Raw genomic sequence first — 20,433 nt, 5'->3', positions numbered from 1 at the left:
TGCCAGAATACCTCCTAGATGAGGAGGCAAATGCAGAGGTGCAGAGGACGCCCAGCGGGAGAGAGAAGATATAGTATCTGTATGTTTCTTGATTTGGTCAGCAACCTCCTCAACCTTTTCTCCAAAAAGGTTATCCCCCTGGCAAGGGACATCCGCCAACCTCTGCTGAACAGAATGTTCCAGGTCAGAAGCACGCAGCCATGAGTGTCTACGCATCGCTATACCTTGGGCAGAGATCCTGTATGCCACTTACAAAGTATTAGTGGCATCCAGGCCCCTGGCCAAGAACTTGCGACACACCTTCTGCTGCTTGACCAACTAGCAAAACGGCTTGGCCTGCTCCGGATGGGGCGCATCGACCAAATCTGACAGCTGCCTCACAGAGGTATGACTGGATACAGGCAATAAGCATAGAGGCCTGATACATCTTTCTCCCAAAAGAGTCCAGGGTTCTAGCTTCTCTGCCTGGGAAAGCCAAGGCATAGTCCCTAGTACTCTGGTTCTCTTGAGAGCGGAGTCCACCACCACGGAATCATGAGGTAACTAGGACCTCACAAACCCAGGTTCATCGTGGATCCTATACTGGGTGTCGATTTTCTTGGGGGACCACAGGGACAGAGGGGATGCCCAGTTCCATATGAAGGCGGCCTTGAGCCGTCACTGCCTCCTTAGGTGGAGAGGTGTAGTCCAGGACCTCGAGCATCTTAGCCCTGGGCTCATCCTCCACATTTATGGGGAATGGAATGGTCACAGCCATTTCCCGCACAAAAGAGGTGAAAGAGAGGCTCTTAGGTGGAGACAGTCTCCTCTCAGGTGGAGGGGAGGGCTCAGATGGAATCCCATAGGACTCATCAGAGGAAAAGTACCTAGGATCCTCTTCTGATTCCCATAAGTGCTCCTCTTCGCTGTCGGATAGCACTTCCCTAAGGGATGTCAGAGACCAGGCCTGCTTCGTTATCGGGAGCGGCGTCGAGAAACTGGCTCCCGTCTAGACTCTGGAGAAGCTTCCTCCACCGACGTCGAGAGGGTGCTGGCCTGGGTGGCTGTTGACACCAGTGCTGCAAGCGGCACCGGCATCAGGAGCCGCACTGCTGGCTGAGAGCCAGATGGGGATGCAGCAGGAGATATGGTAAGCGCAAACACCCTGATACTGACACACATCACTGCAAAAGGCTGTCCAGAAGCTCAGGGAGCAAGGCCCAGATACGCTCATCGAGGGCCACCATCAGGAAAGACTGTGCCGTCGGCTGAGGCACAGGCTTTGGAATTGCTGGCGCCGGTGCAGGAGCAGGATCTTGGTTGCTTGGAGACACACACACATCAGCACCTCCTGGACAAAGGGGGAGCAGTCCTCCCGGCGTCGACGCTTCTCAGGTTCCAAATCCCTCAGCACCCCAGAGCTCCCGGCACCATGTAACAAGGGAGATCGGTGATGATGCTTCTTGGCCTTCACTCGATGCACGTCACCCATGCTCCTCAGTGCCGACAAGGACTACGTTGAATGCTCCCGTCACCTTGGGGTCGGGTCTGACAATGGATGGTCCCGGCGGGCCTGCAAAGCAGAAGGCCTCGAGACAGGTGGAGACTCACTCAATGCCTCACTGCTCCCAGTGTCAGGGGGCCTCGAAGCGGCCATCCCTACCTGAACTCCCGATGTCGGTGCAACGCTCGACGCTGATGTTGAACCGGATCTTGCTCCAAAAGTCTTCGTGTGCTGAGTGTCTCGAGAAACCTGGCTGCTCTTTTTCATATGAAGGCAGAGGACACAGTTGGCAGGGCTATGGTCGGGGCCAAGGCACTGAAGACACTAAGAATGGGTGTCCTCCCCCGAGATGGTCTGGTTAAACCGAGTACAATGCTTGAAGCCACTGGGAGTCTTTATGGACATGGAAGGAAAAAAACGCACCAGCCAAATCAAAAGACACGATGGTCCCTGAAAAAAGGGGGAAAAGGCACAAAAGAAAGAAACCCAACCAGGCAGACCTAAAAACGGCCCATGTCGAAAAATAAAGGAAACTTATATGCAGAGCAAAAACTAAAAAAATAAAGGCCTTTTTTTTTTTTTTTTTTTAAGGCAAAAGGGAGCAAGTAGAAAATCGCTGAAATGCACTCAAAAACAAAGACATGCACTAACCGGGCGTGTGTGGATCCACCACAAAAAGCAGCTGCTCCTCACGCAGAAAAAGCGAAACGGAGGTAGGCGCGTTCGCAAGGTAGGCAGGAAGGTGCTCGCACTCCTTAAAGCTCTAGTTTTTTCTATGGCAAATTTGCCAGGCCGGGCGACGTAAAAATACCTTCCTTTAACTTGCAGTCCTATGCCTAGAGCTTTGAAGTTGAAATTATCACCTCCCTCTTTACTTTCACCACTGAAAAAGGAAATTGTACAACAAAAAAGTGGAGGAGTGGCCTAGTGGTTAGAGCACCAGTCTTGCAATCCAGAGGTGGCCAGTTGCTGCTCCTTGTGATCTTGGGCAAGTCACTTAATCCTCCATTGCCTCAGGTACAAACTTAGATTGTGAGCCCTCCTGGGACAGAGAAATATCCAGAGTACCTAAATGTAACTCACCTTGAGCTACTACTGAAAAAGGTGTGAGCAAAATCTAAATAAACAAACAAAAAATGTTCATTCCTACTCCCAGAACTGAGGTACTATTCTTTTTTTTTGGACCAGGGACTAGGCTATGTTATTTTCTATTTTCTCTAGATAACTCAAAGTAATAATAGAAGAGTTCAAACACAAGAGCTACTAGATCTGAAAGTCAGAAGCAAGTTAAATCTTTGCAACTTTACTGCACTTATGGGGAAAGGAATGGGACTTTCTGTGGTTACAATCAAAGCAGTTTACGCTCCTACCCGTAACCTCCGCTCACAGGACAAATCCCTCCTCTCAGTATCCTTCTTCACCACCGCCAACTCCAGGCTCCGCCCTTTCTGCCTCGCCTTACCCTATGCTTGGAATAAACTCCCTGAGGCCATACACCAAGCCCCCTCCCTGCCCATCTTCAAATCCTTGCTCAAAGCCCACCTCTTCAATGTCGCTTTCGGCACCTATCCAGGAAATTTAGACTGCCCCCAATTTGATTGACTGCACTTTTTTGTCCTTTAGATTGTAAGCTCCTTTGAGCAGGGACTGTCCTTCTTTGTTAGATTGTACAGCGCTGCGTAACCCTGGTAGCGCTTTAGAAATGTTAAATAGTAGTAGTAGTAGGTACTTATTTTGTAAATGAAGCAATGGAGGGTTAAATGATTTGCCCAGAGTCACATTGTGCTACAGTGGCAATGGAACCCAGTTCACCAGGATCAGTCTACTGCACTAACCAGTAGGCTACTGCTCCACTCCTCTCTATTTTTTTTTTCACATTTGTACCCTGCGTTTTTCCCACTCATGGCAGGCTCAATGCGGCTTACATGGGGCAATGGCGGGTTAAGTGACTTGCCCAGAGTCACAAGGAGCTGCCTGTGCCTGAAGTGGGAATCGAACTCAGTTCCTCAGAACCAAAGTCCACCACCCTAACCACTAGGTTGGTTGCTTTATATTCTTATACCGTACCTGATGCAACGGTGTCTACTCTACACACTTTATTTTGTGCTACTATATTTAAACATTTCAACTCCCGCTCAGGGGGTGCAACCACCCTGCCAGCCTGCACTTAAGCTTCCACTGTAAGGCTGTTGTGTCGGGAACGGGAAGAAGCAGCTTATGAAGGGAAGAGAGATGATGGGGTGGGGATAAGAAACTAAAGAATGACTATGACAGATAGTCTGTGCTTCCAGCTCAGCTTTCGTCATTCCCCGCCCCCACAGTCCCTTCCCATTGGAGCCCCGAGGCGTGACGTTCCCAGTCAGGGCTCACTATTTCAAGCAGGCGGAGGCTAATTAGGTACGCAGAAGCGGACAAGTACAGTCAAGAAGCAGAGTCCGACGCCGAGGCACTCAACAACAAAAGGAACCAAGGTTCAAAAAAGCAAATAAAGGGAAGGGCAGCCACCCCGAAAGCAAATCGCATACTCTGCTGCAAGACAGTTGACCAGTGGGGTTTTTTTTTTTTTACCAGAAGCAGCTCAAGAAACAAGGCCAAGGGTCACAGGGATTGCCTGAGGAGGAGTGCAAGACATCTTCGGGAAAGCAGCCGTAAAAAATCCCGACGACCTACCTAGATTAAAAAGCAGATGATGTAAGCACAAAACTCATCAGAAGTAAACATTACATCGCTACCATTTTCCTGCTAACCGGTCGCTTAAGTTTCTAAGGTCTGTGGTTACTACTCTTTATCCTGCCTGCAGTCACAACACTAGATCTGCCAATCAGTTTCACGGAGGCAGAGGATACCTCAAATTAAAATCGCTGAATATCTTGGAAATAAAGCTGCTATATAATTCTGCGGCTAATTCACACAATATTTTAGAAGGAAAAATAATCCTTAATATCATTTATGGACAGATGGACTAGCACTTAAAACTGAATTATTTTTATTTCTCATGCCATTATCTTATGATTGCTTCCATGGCAGGATCATGAAGTGTTTGACTTTTTTTCTTCTGCTTCCAGAAACCTTAAGGCAGTCCAAAAAGAGCGTGAAGCCAAACGGCAAAGTTCCAGCATGCTATGAAATAGTACCCCTGTCTCTGAAGAAAATGGCTGCAGAAGTTTACCCAGGCAGCGCAAACTCCAATATTACAAACAGTAACAGTACTGCAGTGACGACCAAAACCAAGAACGCCGCCCTTCAGCAGAGCCCTCCGCCACCACCACAACGGCAAAACCTTAACAACAACATAATCGAGAGCACCAACTGGCAGTCCTTCCATCCCACCCTGCGGGAAAGGTAAGATTAATGCAGGGCCAGCCTAGCAGCATCAACTTATACCACCTTGTCTACAGTTCCAACTCTTGCCTCTGCCCTTTAATGCTAAAAGGACAGGTGACATCTCCCCCCCCCCCCCCCCCCCCAAGCAAGCAGTGTTTATTTACAAATTCGGATTCGGGCATACGCAAAATCGCACATGTGGTGCTCATGACTGGGAATGGGGTTGAGCAGAGAGTATGGATCACCTAAGAGATGTAGATAGGTAAATGTTAAATAATATCTTACTACTTAGAGTTTTAACATTATACGTCCAATGGTCTTGAGTTACGTCTGAAAAATACTGCACTGGGTATTTTGTTTTGTTTTTTAAGGAATGCACTGATGTTCAACAACGAACTCATGGCTGATATATGTTTCATTGTGGGCCCACCGGGAGCATCAAAGAGGGTTCCTGCACATAAGGTCTGTTAAGCCCTTGCCAGCTTAATATTTAACCTTTAGCTTACAAGATTTTGATTACACTACAGCCTAATAATGTTTGATATTTAAAACAATCTTTATTTCTCTCAAAATATATAAATTAAAATGTAGGCTGTAACTAGCAGTAACAAAATATGCCTTTGTTTTTACAGTATGTTTTGGCAGTGGGTAGTTCCGTCTTCTATGCTATGTTTTATGGTGATCTAGCAGAAGTAAAATCTGAAATCCATATACCAGATGTGGAACCTGCAGCTTTTCTAATTCTGTTGAAGTAAGTGATCATTACAAGCCTACAAAACTAAATCTGCATATGAAATGTACATCAATCTTAAGCTTCCCCCTAGAAACTGTTCTCAGCAGAGCTAAATAAAACCTCAAAAGCTGAATTAGTTTTGTTACCTAGATACAAATATGAAGCTGTCCTGCAATTAAAGAAAAAGCTTCAGAGCCAACACACAAGGATAATATGGTAGTATACTGAATCCAATATTAAAGTAACGTTCTGCATTTCCCTCTTACTAGCCGATGCCTCCCTAAAGGAGTTGCCAAACTAGAACTTGCAGGTGAATTTTATGGGGCCTGTGGCAGAAGTGGGGGTTGCTTTACTGCTGCCCCACCTCAAGACAAAATCTGGCTGGTTGAACTTCTTTTCCTGCTGACCTGTGCATCATGAACAGCAGAAAAAGGAAAGGACATGGGCCCTAAAGCAATGCTTATGGTGCTTGTCTGTTTTCCAATGTTGCACTACATTGTAACCTTGAGCAGGGCACTTCACCATCTCATGCACAAATTAAGTATAAGCCTTCTGGGAAATATCTACTGTATATGTAACAACTCTGAACGCAATCAAAATATATTCTTTCAGGTGAGCAGGCAACATGCCATCAGGGCAGATGCTGAGGGAGTGGAAGGAAGAAAGCAGCAGATGCTGGGAAAAGAAAGGCTGTTTCTTAAAGTATATCTGCCAAACTCCTAAGAGTCCTGGCCCCTGCCTCTCTCTTCTCCAGCATTTTAACAGACAAGGAGGAACCCTTCCTAGCCCTCACAGTGATGTTCAATGTAGCCCTTCTTGTCAAACATTGGGGGGGGGGGGGGGGGACCCCTGCCTTTTATGAGTTTGTTCTTTTAAATGGCACCCAGAACGGTGCAGTACTGTTGGAATTATTGCATTATTTTAAAGTGGCTCTTACATTGCTATTGCATTTCAGCGCTTTAAAAAAATAATTTAAATTTTTATTGTTTTTCTAGGTACATGTACAGTGATGAGATTGACTTGGGAGCAGACACTGTGCTTGCTACTTTATATGCTGCCAAGAAATACATTGTACCTGCTTTGGCCAAGGCTTGCGTCAACTTCCTGGAGACAAGTTTGGAGGCCAAGAATGCTTGTGTTCTGCTGTCCCAGAGCAGACTCTTTGAGGAGCCAGAATTGACCCAGCGCTGTTGGGAAGTAATTGATGCTCAAGCAGAATTAGCACTGAAGTCAGAAGGTTTTTGCGAAATAGACCAGCAAACTCTAGAGATTATTGTGACTCGTGAAACACTGAACACAAAAGAAGCAGTAGTTTTTGAGTCTGTTCTCAACTGGGCGGAGGCTGAATGTAGGAGACAAGGGCTGCCCATCACACCAAGGAACAAAAGGAAAGTGCTAGGAAAATCTTTATATTTGGTACGGGTTCCAACTATGACACTGGAGGAATTTGCCAACGGAGCTGCCCAATCGGACATTTTAACGTTAGAGGAAACACATAACATATTCTTGTGGTATACAGCTACCAATAAGCCCAAGCTAGAATTTCCACTCACAAAAAGAAAAGGTCTTGTACCACAAAAATGTCACAGATTTCAATCCTCCGCATACCGCAGCAATCAGTGGAGATATCGAGGTCGCTGTGATAGCATCCAATTTGCCGTCGATAAAAGGATATTTATGGCAGGACTAGGATTATATGGCTCAAGCTGTGGTAAAGCAGAGTACACTGTCAAAATTGAACTGAAGCGTCAGGGACTTGTGCTTGCTCAAAATCTAACAAAATTTATTTCTGATGGCTCCAGCAATACCTTCTCAGTGTGGTTCGAACACCCTGTGCAGGTTGAACAAGACACATTTTACAACATGAGTGCTATCCTTGATGGCAGTGAGCTTAGTTATTTTGGACAAGAGGGAATGACAGAAGTTCAGTGTGGAAAAGTAACATTCCAGTTTCAGTGCTCATCAGACAGTACCAATGGCACTGGAGTACAAGGAGGACAAATACCTGAACTCATTTTCTATGCATGATGCATATCATTGTCATCACATTCCATTACTGCAATGCACACTAAAGGAATTGTATTTTTAACTCTTCCGCAGTATGAAATGTTACACTAAACTATCCACTTCAAAGTCTGAGTGAAGGAATGCACTACAATTGTATTATTTATTGTTAAGCTATTTTAATTAAGACTGCGCTCAGCAGTAGATGTCTGTAAAACTGCAGATATGTATTTATTTTGTATATTAACTTTGGAAAACAAATTTGCATTTGGTTCATGCAATGTACAAAACAAGTATTTGGTTTTATTTCTGAACATTTGTTTTTCTGGTTTTCCAAAATGTTGCTGAAAAAAGAGCCAAACATTGTAATCTATCAGGGGTTCTGAACCCAGTCCTCCGATATCCACAGTGAATGTGCATGAGAGCCTTTGCAAGCAGCTTGTTCTCTTGCATATTCATTGTGGATATCCTGAAACCCTGATTGGCTTGATGTGTCCCAAATCTCTGCAAAACAGTACAGATATAAAAATGCAAACACCTAAAATACAAAGTGTAATATCATTACTAATTATTCATAGCTATCCAAAAGAGGCATTAAACTTTTTTTTTATTTCTTAAACTGTCCTACACACTGTAGTATATACAGCCATGCTTTATTACAGTGGTTCTCAACCTAGATGCACACTTCATCCCATCAGGTTTGCATTCACAAAGAATATGCATGAGAGATTTGCAAACCAAAGAGGGACTGTATGCAAATCTCTCCATGCATATTCATTCTGGATATCCTGAAAACCTGATGGGACTAGATATGCCTCAAGGACTGGGTTGAGAAAAGCATTGCTTTAGTTGGTTTTTTAAACCTGAGCTAGTTATCTTCATGGTGAACGTCCATTGGCAGTAAATTCCATACAAAATCCGCCACACTGGAAAATTCTTCCACTTTGTCACTTTTACTATAATCACCAGATGTTCAAGAAAGGCAGTCCACATTCACCAGTCTTATAGATCTTATATACACAACGTGTTTGACAAGTCTTCAGATACAAAGGAGCAGTCCCCTTTAAATCTTAAGAACAAGTTAAAAGTTCTACATTTTTTCCCACTATTAAATTGGCAACCAGTGAACATCCTTTCATATATGTCTAAATGCACCAGGGTTGGAAAAATAGCTTCTACTGCCAGTGGAATATATATGAATGTACTAGCACACTTGCAAACCTGCTCAGACTATGGCAGTCATGGGGACTTAACCCTATAAGTTGGCACAGTGGAGAAGCAGTGCCAACTGTGGATGCAGCAAACAGTTGTTGGTTGCATGGTCCAACACAGTTACAGTTGTAAAGTAATAGGCAAACATTGTGGAGGTAGAAAAAAGGCTGGGAATTAAGCCATCATTCATCACCTCTCCACCCGTCCCCCATAAGGTTTTCTCGGGTGTCAGAATGAGTCTTTAGTGGTTAGTCTGTCAAGCAGGGTTCAAATTCCATTCTCCCACTGCTACACCTTGTGACTTTGGAGCAAGTCACTTTTGCTCCTGTTGCCTAATGTATCCACACACTTTGTAGACTCTGACGCACTGAATTATTTTTTCTGATGAGGGAGAATTCAAAAAATGCTATAGTCCACCTTGATTCTTATGTGAAAAGGGGCATGCAAAATTTCCCTTCCCTACAGCCAGCGAACACAAGCAGCACTATTCTGGATCAACTCTAGTTTATGGATTTAACTGGCAAACCTACCAAAAGGGTTACAACAGCCCATATATGATGGTAGAAAAACCTGCATTACTGAACTTACATGAGCTATCTTACGAAAGATATGTAGCTTTACTACCTGTAACTTAAATACAGACTACACTGGCAGTTATGTGCATTGTAAGAGTGTGCAATTTATACAACTTTCCAAATTTCATATTTGTACTTTTAAGGGACAACCTTACCTAACTGTAATTCCAGATTAGGAATAAGAGTGGTGGATGGGAGACTAATCTGTTCAACCACAGAGCTTCAGTCCTTGGATTTATACAGTCTTAACCATTTGTTGACAGATTGAAGACCATAATTTAAGATGATTACTGAATTCACTGTATCATCACAGAGTAGTAAAACAAACAGATTAAAGCTAATAGTGTTGTTCAAGCCAGTCCTGTACCCCCTAAACAGTCTGGATTTTAAGATATCCACAGTGAATATGCATGGCACATTTGCATACAAAACAGATGTACTTTATCAATGCTGGACTTACCAGAGCTTTGCATCAATATTAAACCCTCCTACAGTAGCTATACTAGTTAATGCTGGGATCATCTGATAAAATGAATAATAGCCAACATCTGCACAAAAATATAAACAATCTATATACACCAGTCTACAAAGATGACCTCACTAGTTTCTATTAGAGTTTATAAAATGCTTTCAGGATAGTCTCTGTAACTCATCTGAATGTAGACTGGAAGAGATAAACACCTGTGTCATGGGGTATTTATATAGTTCTCATTTGATTTTCATTCTGTACAGTTATTTATTCTTTAGTCATGGCAAAGATCACATCAATTCCATTTTCATAACAGATAAAAATCAAAATGGCCATCCTGTCTTCCCACTAATGATTTACCAATTCCTCCCCTGCCCATGTCCTTCTAACCTCTCAAACCTATCTACCTTAAGCATGTCCAAAATCTACCATGTTTCTATGCTTTCTTACAACCCAGTTAAATCACTACTGCTCTCTGCAAATTACCCAATGTGGATTCATTTCTATTCTCTTACAACTATGGATTCTCCATTTTTATGAATATTTTAACTCTATTATTGTTTTTGTTTCCACTGTATCCTCTAGAAGTGGATCTCAAGCATACACTACCTTCTCCATGTTCAAGTCTTCCCCTCAGAGTTTCTACATCCTCCCTTCTGTTTAAAACATTGCCTCTTGTACAATATTAATACTTTTCCAATATTAAAATGTCTTTGATTCCCCAGCTTTTGGTAGAGGAGTAGGCTAGTGCTTTGAAACCAGTTGAGTCCGCCCATGGAATGTCTGATTCTTTTTTAAGGCTTCCAGATCAGGCAATAGGCGCAGTAGGAGAGAAAGAAGGGAGCAAAGTAGTCAAGACAAAGGGAGTTCCAAAGAAATAAATAACATCATTAATATTTCTAGCGTGACATTGACAGGGGAGCAGGAAGGAGTTTTGGCCAAGGGATTATCATTTGTACCTTCAAATAGATATGATGCCTTTGAGACCAGGCGTGGTCTCTATAGATTCTTTAGAGACCTTAGATTGCGGTTACATTTTGGCACCACCAATAACAATGATCAAAACAGTGTCAAATTGGTCCCTAAGGGACATAGATCCTGATGGGTACCTCCAGGCGTAATTGATCCATCTATAGTAGCCTACCAGAGGTTAGTACTGACTGATATAGCTAAGATAGAAGGTCTATGTACTCATGATGGCAGTAATATTTCCAACACTCAGCGTCAGGGTATACAGCAGTTAGCAAATGATCAGCGCATTATTATCCAAACGGCAGATAAGGGTGGATCTACGGTGGTTATGGACCGGGACAAATACATGCAGGAGGCTTACAGTCATTTGGGTCAAGCTCAGTATTGCAGCTTGATAGATCATGATCCTACTAAACGACTGCAAGGTGCGATTGTGGAATGTGTGAATACCGCTGTGCTTGATGGAATTTTTACTAAAGCAGAACAGAAATTTCTGTGTCACCCATGTCCCAAAGTTCCCTGCATTTATTTTGTCCCGAAGATCCATAAATCACTGGAAAGTCCACCCGGGCGGCCCATAGTGTCTACCCGAGACTCTGTGTTGGAGCCAATAGCTAAATATATGGATATGCTGCTTAATCCTTTGGTAAAACAGGCAGATTCATATGTCAGGGATTCTATGCACTTTATTCAGCTATTGGAGGGAATGAAGCCCCAGTTGGGCGATGACTTTTATATGGTGGGCCTGGATGTTACCGCTCTCTACACAAATATACCTCAGAGTGAGGCTATACAACTTGCTAAAGACCACTTTGCTAGGATTCATATACCGGAGTCTAAAATTAAGGCGTTAGAGCAACTTATGTCTTTGGTCATAAGTCAAAATTATTTCGAGTTTGACAACAAATTTTATAGGCAGATCAAGGGGGTAGCGATGGGGGCGTTGGTAGCGCCCTCTTTAGCTTGCCTCTATATGACCCGGTTCGAGGAGAAGTATGTTTATACATCTCCATGGATCAGCAAAGTGGCCATGTGGAAGAGATTCACTGACGATGTTATATTATTCTGGCGGGGCCCCTTACGTGAATTGCGGACCTTCATTGAGTACCTTAATTCGGTGAATATTAATATTATGTTTACCTCTAGAATCAATGATGCTGAGCTAGAATTCTTGGATATTAAAATTATGAGATCTCAAGAGGGGGAGTTTTCCACCACCATTTATCGGAAACCTACCGACCGCAACACCCTATTACATTATCAGAGTTTCCATCATAGGGCACTTAGGCAGGGTGTTCCGGTCGGACAATTGTTACGTTTACGTCGATTGTGTTCATCAACAATTGAATTCAAGAGACAGGCCAGCATCATGATTGAGAGGTTTTTGGACCGAGGGTACCCTATGGGGATCCTCAAAAAAGCGTATAAAAGGGCCCTGTATACTCATCGTCCATGGTTGTTATCCACGGGACCTAGGTCCCCCTGCAGCCCCCTGGCTTGTGTCATCCCTTATTCTTCAAAGGCATCTAAGATTAACGCTATTGTCCATAAACATTGGCAGGTGCTTGCGGTGCATCCCGAGTTTAACGAGACCCCCAGAGTAGCATACAGACGTCAAGCTAACTTGGGTGAACTGCTTAAGAGATCTAGCAGGAACATTGCAATCGGTAGGCACTCTCCATGTGGCAAGTGTGTATATTGCTGTTATCAGTGGGACACTTCGATCATTCCCATTCCCCATTCTAATAGGGAGCACACTTTAAGACATGGTACCATGTGTAACACTGAGCGTGTGGTTTATTGTATAGTTTGTCCATGTAATTTATATTATATAGGACACACTAAGAAACAGTTGAAAAATAGATTAGCAGAGCATGTTAGCAATATCAGACATGGCAAACAAGAAAACCCACTGGTAGCACATTGGACTTCATTTAATCATTCGATGAATCAACTTCGATGTGCTGTAATAGCGCACCTTCCTTGCTCCAATAGAAGTGGGGATGTCAGTGCCAGTTTATTAGTTATGGAACAGCGATTTATTTTCTCATGGGGTACGGTTACCCCCAATGGCCTCAATTTAGAGGTTGAATGTGTGTAAGAATTGTTTCTTTAATAGATTGGGAGTTGCCATATAACCAGCCCTTTAAATTGGGATAGGACGTTTGACGCAGTAACTCCTGATGCGGCGTCATGTGGTCTACGCCTGAGGGAGCCTTTAGCCGGCATGTAGCCGAGTAGATGAATGCGAGTGAGTATTATTTCAATGTACATTGTAATAAGTTTATAATATGGAAGACGATGATGGTTACAATGAGGTTACTATTAAACTGTTGTAGATATAACGGTGGTTCCTCCTGAGGAAGATCTAGTGAAATGCGGATCAGCATTGGGGAACCGGTATATACTGGAAACATCAAGAGTTGAATAAGGAGTCTTCTATCTCCTTCTTAATACCTGTATAATGCTACACAGAAGGGATTGGTGATCTATGAACGGCAAATGGAGGATTCCCACTTGAACTGAAAGTGACACATTTGGGACAAACACAACCGGTTATAATATAGTGCCACATGGAAAGCGTGGCGTCAAGCACTGTATTACAAAGACTGAGTATTACGTTATTATTATTATTATTATTTATTGCATTTGTATCCCACATTTTCCCATCTTTTTGCGGGTTCAGTGTGGCTTACAATACGATATGAATGATGGAAATACAATTTGTTACAACTTGTTATGGATTATATTGAGAAGAGTTATACAAGACAATCGGAGTGTTGTTAAGGAATATAAACACTGGAACCAAACCTTGAGACATTGGAAGGAGACAGCGGGAGGTTAAAAGGGCATTATGTATGGTATACATATTTCTGTGAGTAAGGGTATGAGTGAGGTGAGACTACGGGGGATGAGAGTTCAGAAGTGGATGTATTGATGCATTAGTGAACAGTGAGTGTGAGCTTTATGTGTTTTGCTTCTTTCCGTAGATTTTTTCAAAAAGATGGGTCTTCAATAGTTTGCGGAAGGAGGTTTGCTCGTGGATCATTCTCAGGTTGCGCGGCAGTGCATTCCAGTACTGCGTGCCCACGTGAGAAAAGGTTGACGCATGTAGCGTCCTGTATTTTACGCCCTTGCAATTAGGGAAGTGGAGGTTGAGGAAGGTTCGGGATGATCTTTTGGCGTTTCTGGGTGGTAGGTCTATTAACTCAGACATGTAGACTGGAGCTTCGCCGTGAATGATTTTGTGGATTAACGTGCATACTTTAAAAGTAATGCGTTCCTTGAGTGGAAGCCAGTGTAGCTTCTCTCATAAGGGTTTTGCACTTTCATATTTTGGTTTCCCGAAGATGAGTCTGGCTGCTGTATTCTGGGCTGTTTGAAGTTTCCTCAGTGTTTGCTTTTTGCAACCTGCGTATAGTGAGTTGCAGTAATCCAGATGGCTTAATACGAGGGATTGCACTAGGCAGCGAAAGACGGATCTTGGAAAGAATGGTCTTATTCTTTTCAGTTTCCACATGCAGTAGAACATCTTTTTGGTTGTATTGTTTGCATGAGTTTCGAGTGTTAAGTGGCGGTCGATAGTGACTCCAAGGATTTTTAGCGTTTCTGAGATTGGGAGGTTTAATTTTGGTGTGTTTATGGCGGTAAATTCATTCGTGTTGTATTGGGAGGTGAGTATCAGGGATTGAGTTTTTTCTGCATTTAATTTCAGACGAAATGCATTTGCCCATGTGTTCATGATGTGTAGACTTTGATTGATTTCGTTATGGATTTCTTTGATGTCCTGTTTGAAAGGGATGTATATTGTTACATCATCGACGTATATATATGGGTTGAGGTTATGGTTTGATAGGAGTTTTGCCAAAGGGATCATCATTAGGTTGAAAATGGTTGGTGAGAGGAGTGATCCTTGTGGTACTCCACATTCAGGTGTCCATGCATTAGATGTGGTTGAATTTGATGTAACTTGATACGAACGCTGTGTTAGGAACCCCTTGAACCAGTTCAGGACATTTCCTCCATTGCCAAAATATTCAAGTATGTGTAATAGGATTCCGTGGTCAACCATATCGAAGGCACTTGACATGTCAAATTGTAGGAGGAATATATTGTTTCCGGTTGCTATTGTTTGTTTAAATTTGGTCATGAGGGTGACTAGGACCGTTTCTGTGCTATGATTTGATCGGAATCCTGATTGGGCATCATGCAGTATTGAGTGTTTGTTTAGGTAGTTTGTGAGTTGTTTGTTACCATTCCTTCAGTTATTTTGGTTATTAGTGGTATGGATGCTACTGGTCTGTAATTGGTTATTTCGCTCGTGCTTTTCTTTGTGTCTTTAAGAATTGGGGTGAGTAAGATTTTTCCTTTTTCTTTTGGGAAAAGTCCGTTTTGTAGCATGAAGTTTACGTGTCTCGTTAGGTCTATTATGAATTGTTGAGGAGCAGATTTCATGAGGTTATTTGGGCAAATGTCTAGTTTGCAGTGGGATTTGGCAAATCTTTTAAGTGTTTCAGAGATAAGGTCTTCTGATAGTAGTTCGAATTCGGTCCAGGTTCTGTCTGCTGGGTATGTTCCTTCTTCTGGATCTAAACAATCTAGAATTGTGGCATATTCAATAGAGCTAGCGGGTATTTTGAGTCGTAATTGTATAATTTTCTCCTCGAAGTATTTTGCAAGGTTGTCTACATCTGGTATGTCTTTGCTGTTGTTTGTGACTGGTGTGGTGTCTAACAGTTTGTTCACAAGGTTGAAGAGTTTGTGTGAGTCTTTGTAGTTTGGTCCTTTTATTGTTTTGTAATGTAGTCTTTTAGTCTGTTTTATGGTATATTTGTATTTTCTCCGAAGCAATTTCCAGGCGTTTAGTGTTTGTTACAATTGGTGTGTGAAGATAATGTGCATATAACTTAATGTGAAGGCCGTTTATTATTGTAAATATTGTTTAGTGCAGCACAGGGTAAGTAGTGTGATAGGATGATATGATTGGTATTTTTTAAGAAAATAATTAAAACAATTAAAAGGTTTTTCTGAAACAATACTGGAGCCTTTTTGAAATAGATTGTGAGTTTGGCTCTGGGAATCGAGGTGTATCCCCTATTCAGTTATATTGAATTTTAATTGCCAGACCTTAGACCATTGTTCTAGCTTCTTCAGATCCTTTTTCATGTTTTCCACTCCCTCCGGGGTGTCCACTCTGTTACAGATCTTAGTATCGTCCGCAAATAGGCAAACTTTACCTTCTAACCCTTCGGCAAGGTCACTCACAAATATATTGAACAGAATCGGCCCTAGCACCGATCCTTGAGGCGCTCCACTACTCACCTTTCCCTCCTCCGAGCTAACTCCATTCACCACCACCCTCTGGCGTCTGTCCGTCAACCAGTTCCTAATCCAGTTCACCACTTTAGGTCCTATCTTCAGCCCATCCAGTTTATTTAAAAGCCTCCTGTGGGGAACCGTGTCAAAAGCTTTGCTGAAATCTAAGTAGATTATGTCCATAGCTCGTCCCTGATCCAATTCTCCTGTCACCCAATCAAAAAACTCAATGAGATTCGTTTGGCATGATTTTCCTTTGGTAAAACCATGTTGTCTGGGATCTTGCAACTTATTGGCTTCCAGGAAATTCACTATCCTTTCCTTCAGCATCGCTTCCATTACTTTTCCAATAACCGAAGTGAGGCTTACCAGCCTGTAGTTTCCAGCTACTTCCCTATCACCATTTTTGTGAAGAGGGACCACCTCCGCCATTCTCCAAACCGACTGTCACGTCGGGTATCCTGCTGAAGGCAATAGTGAGATGTAAATGTGTGGACTGGTGACCACGTTGCAGCCTTGCATATCTCTTCAATGGAGGCTGACTAAGTGAGCCACTGACGCAGCCATGGCTCTAACATTATGAGCCGTGACATGGCCCTTCAGAGTTAGCCCAGCTTGGGCGTAAGTGAAGGAAATGCAATCTGCTAGCCAAATAGAGATGGTGCATTTTCCGATGGCGATTCTCCTCCTGTTGGGATTAAAAGAAACAAACAGCTGGGCGGACTGTCTATAGGGCTTTGTCCGCTCCATGTAAAAGGCCAATGCTCTCTTACAGTCCAAGGTGTGCAACTTGTCTTCACCAGGGCGGGTATGTGGACGGGGAAAAAATGTTGGCAAGACAATTGACTGGTTCAAATGCAACAAGACACCACCTTCGGCAAGAACTTAGGGTGAGTGTGGAGGACTACTTGATATAAGGTGCGTGCACTACTAGGGCTTGGAGCTCACTGACTCTACGAGCTGAAGTAACAGCCACCAAGAAAATGATCTTCCAGGTCAAGTACTTCAGATGGCAGGAATTCAGTGGCTCAAAAGGAGCTTTCATCAGCTGGGTGAGAAAGACGTTGAGATCCCATGACACTGGTGGAGGTCTGACTAGGGGCTTTGACAAAAGCAAACATCTCATGAAACGAACTACTAAAGGCTGTCCAGAGATAGGCTGACCTTCTACATGTTGATGATAAGCACTAATTGCACTAAGGTGAACCCTAACGGAGTTGGACTTGAGACCAGACTCTGATAAGTGAGGAAGGTATTCACGCAGGGTCCGTGTAGGACAAGAAAAACGATCTAGGGCCCTGCTGTCACACCAGACGGCAAACCTCCTCCATTTGAAAGAGTAACACTTTTTCGTGGAATCTTTCTTGGAAGCAAGCAAGACTCGGGAGACACCCTCTGAAAGACCCAAGGAGGCAACTTCTAAGCTCTCAACATCCAGACCGTGACAGCCAGAGACTGAAGGTTGGGATGGAGAAGTGACCCCTCGTTCTGGGTAATGAGGGTTGGAAAACAGTCCAATCTCCATGGTTCTTCGGAGGATAACTCCAGAAAAGGAGGGAACCAGATCTAACGAGGCCAGAAGGGAGCAATCAAGATCATTGTTCCGCAGTCTTGCTTGAGTTTCAGCAAAGTCTTCCCTACTAGAGGTATGGGAGGATATGCATACAGAAGGCCTCTCCCCCAATGCAGGAGAAAGGCATCTGATGCTAGTCTGTCGTGGGCCTGAAGTCTGGAACAGAACTGAGGGACTTTGTGATTGATCTGAGTGGCAAAAAGATCCACCGAGGGGGTGACCCACTCTCAGAAAATCTTGAGGACAACATTCATGTTCAGAGACCACTTGTGAGGTTGCATGATCCTGCTCAACCTGTCGGCCAGACTGTTGTTTACGCCTGCCAGATACGTGGCCTGGAGGAGCATGCCGTGATGGTGCGCCCAAAGCCACATTGACGGCTTCCTGACACAGAGGGCAAGATCCGGTGCCCCCCTGCATGTTCGTGTAATACATAGCAACCTGATTGTCTGTCTGAATTAGTATGATTTGGTTGGAAAGCCGATCTCTGAAAGCCTTGAGAGTGTTCCAGATCGCTCGTAATTCCAGGAGGTTGATCTGAAGATCCTTTTCCTGAAAGGACCAAGCTCCTTGAGTGTCAAGTCCATCTACATGAGCTCCCCACCCTAGGAGGAATGCATCCGTCGTCAGCACTTTGTGCGGCTGAGGAATTTGGAATGGACGTCCCAAGGACAGATTGGATCGAATAGTCCACCACTGAAGGGATCTGCAAAACTCGGTGGAGAGATGGATTACATCCTCTAGATTCCCTGTGGCCTGGCACCACTGGGAAGCTAGGGTTCATTGAGCTGATCTCATATGTAGGCATGCCATGGGAGTCACATGAACTTGTGGAAGCCATGTGCCTTAAAAGTCTCAACATCTGCCGAGCTGTGATCTGTTGAGACGCTCGAGCCAAAGACACGAGGGCCAGAAGATTGTCTGCCCTTGCCTGGGGAAGATAAGCTCGAGACGTCCGTGTGTCCAACAGAGCTCCAATGAACTCCAATTTCTGTACTGGGATCAGATGGGACTTGGGATAATTGATTACAAACTCCCGTAGCTCTAGCAGTCAAATAGTCATCCGCATGGACTTTAGAGCCCCTGCCTCTGAGATGCTCTTCACCAGCCAATCGTCGAGATAAGGGAACACATGCACTCCCAGTCTGCGTAGTAATGCTGTGACAACTGCCAGGCACTTTGTGAAGACCCTGGGCGCAGATGCGAGGCCAAAGGGCAGTACAAAGTACTGAAAGTGCAGAGTTCCCAGCCAAAATCGAAGATACTTCCTGTGAGCTGGGAGTATCGAGATGTGAGTATAGGCATCCTTTAAGTCCAGAGAGCATAGCCAATCGTTTTCCTGAATCATGGGAAGAAGGGTGCCCAGGGAAACTATCCTGAACTTTTCTCTGACCAGGAATTTGTTCAGGGCCCTTAGGTCTAGGATGGGACGTATCCTCCCTGCTTTCTTCTGCACAAGGAAGTATGTGGAATAGAATCCTGCCCTTCTTCACCTGATGAATAGATCTGAATGCATAGACCTTCAGAAGAGCAAAGAATTCCTCTGCAAGTAACTGCTCGTGCTGAGAGCTGAAGTAATGAGTTCTTGGCAATTTGGAGGTTTCTGAACCAATTTAAGGCATTTCTGAGACAGACTATTTAGAGAACCCACCGGTTGGCGGTTATAAGGGTCCAACTTTTACGGAAAAACTTAAGCCTCCCCCCAATCGGCAAGTCATCTAGGACGGACATTTTGACAGCAGATATGCCCTGCTGGAGCTAGTCAAAAGCTCATCTTCTGCTTTGACTGGGGAGTAGCAGGGGCCTTAGGCACACGCTGCTGACGGGAACAAGCGTGCTGGGGCTGAGCCTAAGCAGACTGGCGAAAGGAGATGGTGTACCTATCCCTCCCTAGACTTGCAAAAAGACCTCCTAGATGAGGAGGCTGATGCAGAAAGGCACCCAACTGGAGACAGAAGAGATAGTATCAGTATGTTTCTTGATTTAATCAGAAACCTCCTCAACTTCTCTCCAAAAAGGTTATCTCCCAGGCATGTAGCATCCGCCAATCTCTACTGAACTGCCAGTTCCAAGTCAGAAACATGCCGCCATGAGAGTCTGTGCATTGCTATACTTTGGACAGAAATCCTGGATGCCACGTCAGAAAAGTGTCGCAGGCGCCCCTGGCAAAGAACTTACACCACGCCTTCTGCTGCTTGGCCTACTGGCATATCGACTCGGCCTGCTCTGGTGGGAGAGAGTCAGCCAAGTCTAGCAACTTAGTACATGCTCATAAAAAGCTGGTAAGATGGTATACAGGAAACAAGCATAGAGACTTGGAACATCTTCTTCCCAAAAGAGTCCAAATTTCTAGCTTCTCTGCCTGGAAGCGCCGAAGCATAGTATCTACAACTCCTGACTCTTTTGCAGGCAAATTTTCTCCTTTCAAGTGGAGGGGAGGGTTCAGAGGGGATGCCATAAGACATCCTCCAAAACGTACTGCGGATCCTCCTCCAACTTCCAAGAGCGCTCGTCATCAGGGTCAGTCAAAATCTCCTTATGGGAGGGCCAAGATCGAGCCAGCCTCAAGTTAAAGGAACCACGTTCTCGAGAAGGGCATTGAGGAGTCCGCTCCCACCTCAACTCCAGCGAAGCTTCCTCCACCAACATCAAGGGAGTACCAGCTTGGATGGCAGTTGGCACTGGAGCCACACACAACACCGGCATCAGAGGCCACACCGCAGGTTGAGGGCCAAGCGGGGCCGCAATGGACAGCAGGGCAGGCGCAAGCAC

The 20,433-nt window shown here is 44.2% G+C and overlaps 2 protein-coding genes across 4 annotated transcripts in view; one reads left to right on the top strand and one right to left on the bottom strand.

Moving 5' to 3' along the window:
• Positions 1–20,433, bottom strand: part of BRF1 (BRF1 RNA polymerase III transcription initiation factor subunit) — a 329,398-nt gene that overhangs the window by 166,058 nt on the left and 142,907 nt on the right. The window lies entirely within an intron of this gene.
• LOC115477742 (BTB/POZ domain-containing protein 6) lies at positions 4,085–7,820 on the top strand. 2 transcript variants are annotated; one of them, XM_030214808.1, is made up of 5 exons: positions 4,085–4,174; positions 4,549–4,825; positions 5,179–5,269; positions 5,440–5,558; positions 6,536–7,820. In XM_030214808.1, the coding sequence occupies exons 2-5, from the start codon at positions 4,635–4,637 to the stop codon at positions 7,566–7,568; spliced, it is 1,434 nt and encodes a 477-aa protein (XP_030070668.1). In that variant the 5' UTR covers positions 4,085–4,174; positions 4,549–4,634; the 3' UTR covers positions 7,569–7,820. The 2 variants fall into 2 exon arrangements, with proteins under 2 accessions (XP_030070668.1, XP_030070667.1); XM_030214807.1 differs by having other exon boundaries at positions 4,168–4,825.

The sequence above is a fragment of the Microcaecilia unicolor genome, chromosome 9 (assembly GCF_901765095.1).
Source record: "Microcaecilia unicolor chromosome 9, aMicUni1.1, whole genome shotgun sequence".
NCBI classification, from domain to species: Eukaryota; Metazoa; Chordata; class Amphibia; order Gymnophiona; family Siphonopidae; genus Microcaecilia; species Microcaecilia unicolor.
This window is presented reverse-complemented; position numbering and strand designations above follow the sequence as displayed.

Excerpts from the sequence above, each read along its gene's own strand:
- LOC115477742 (XM_030214807.1), top strand. The coding sequence starts at position 4,479 with ATGCCATTATCTTATGATTGCTTCCATGGCAGGATCATGAAGTGTTTG. Across the intron at positions 4,826-5,178 it reads CATCCCACCCTGCGGGAAAG|GAATGCACTGATGTTCAACA; the intron begins GTAAGATTAATG and ends TTGTTTTTTAAG. Across the intron at positions 5,559-6,535 it reads GCTTTTCTAATTCTGTTGAA|GTACATGTACAGTGATGAGA; the intron begins GTAAGTGATCAT and ends TTGTTTTTCTAG.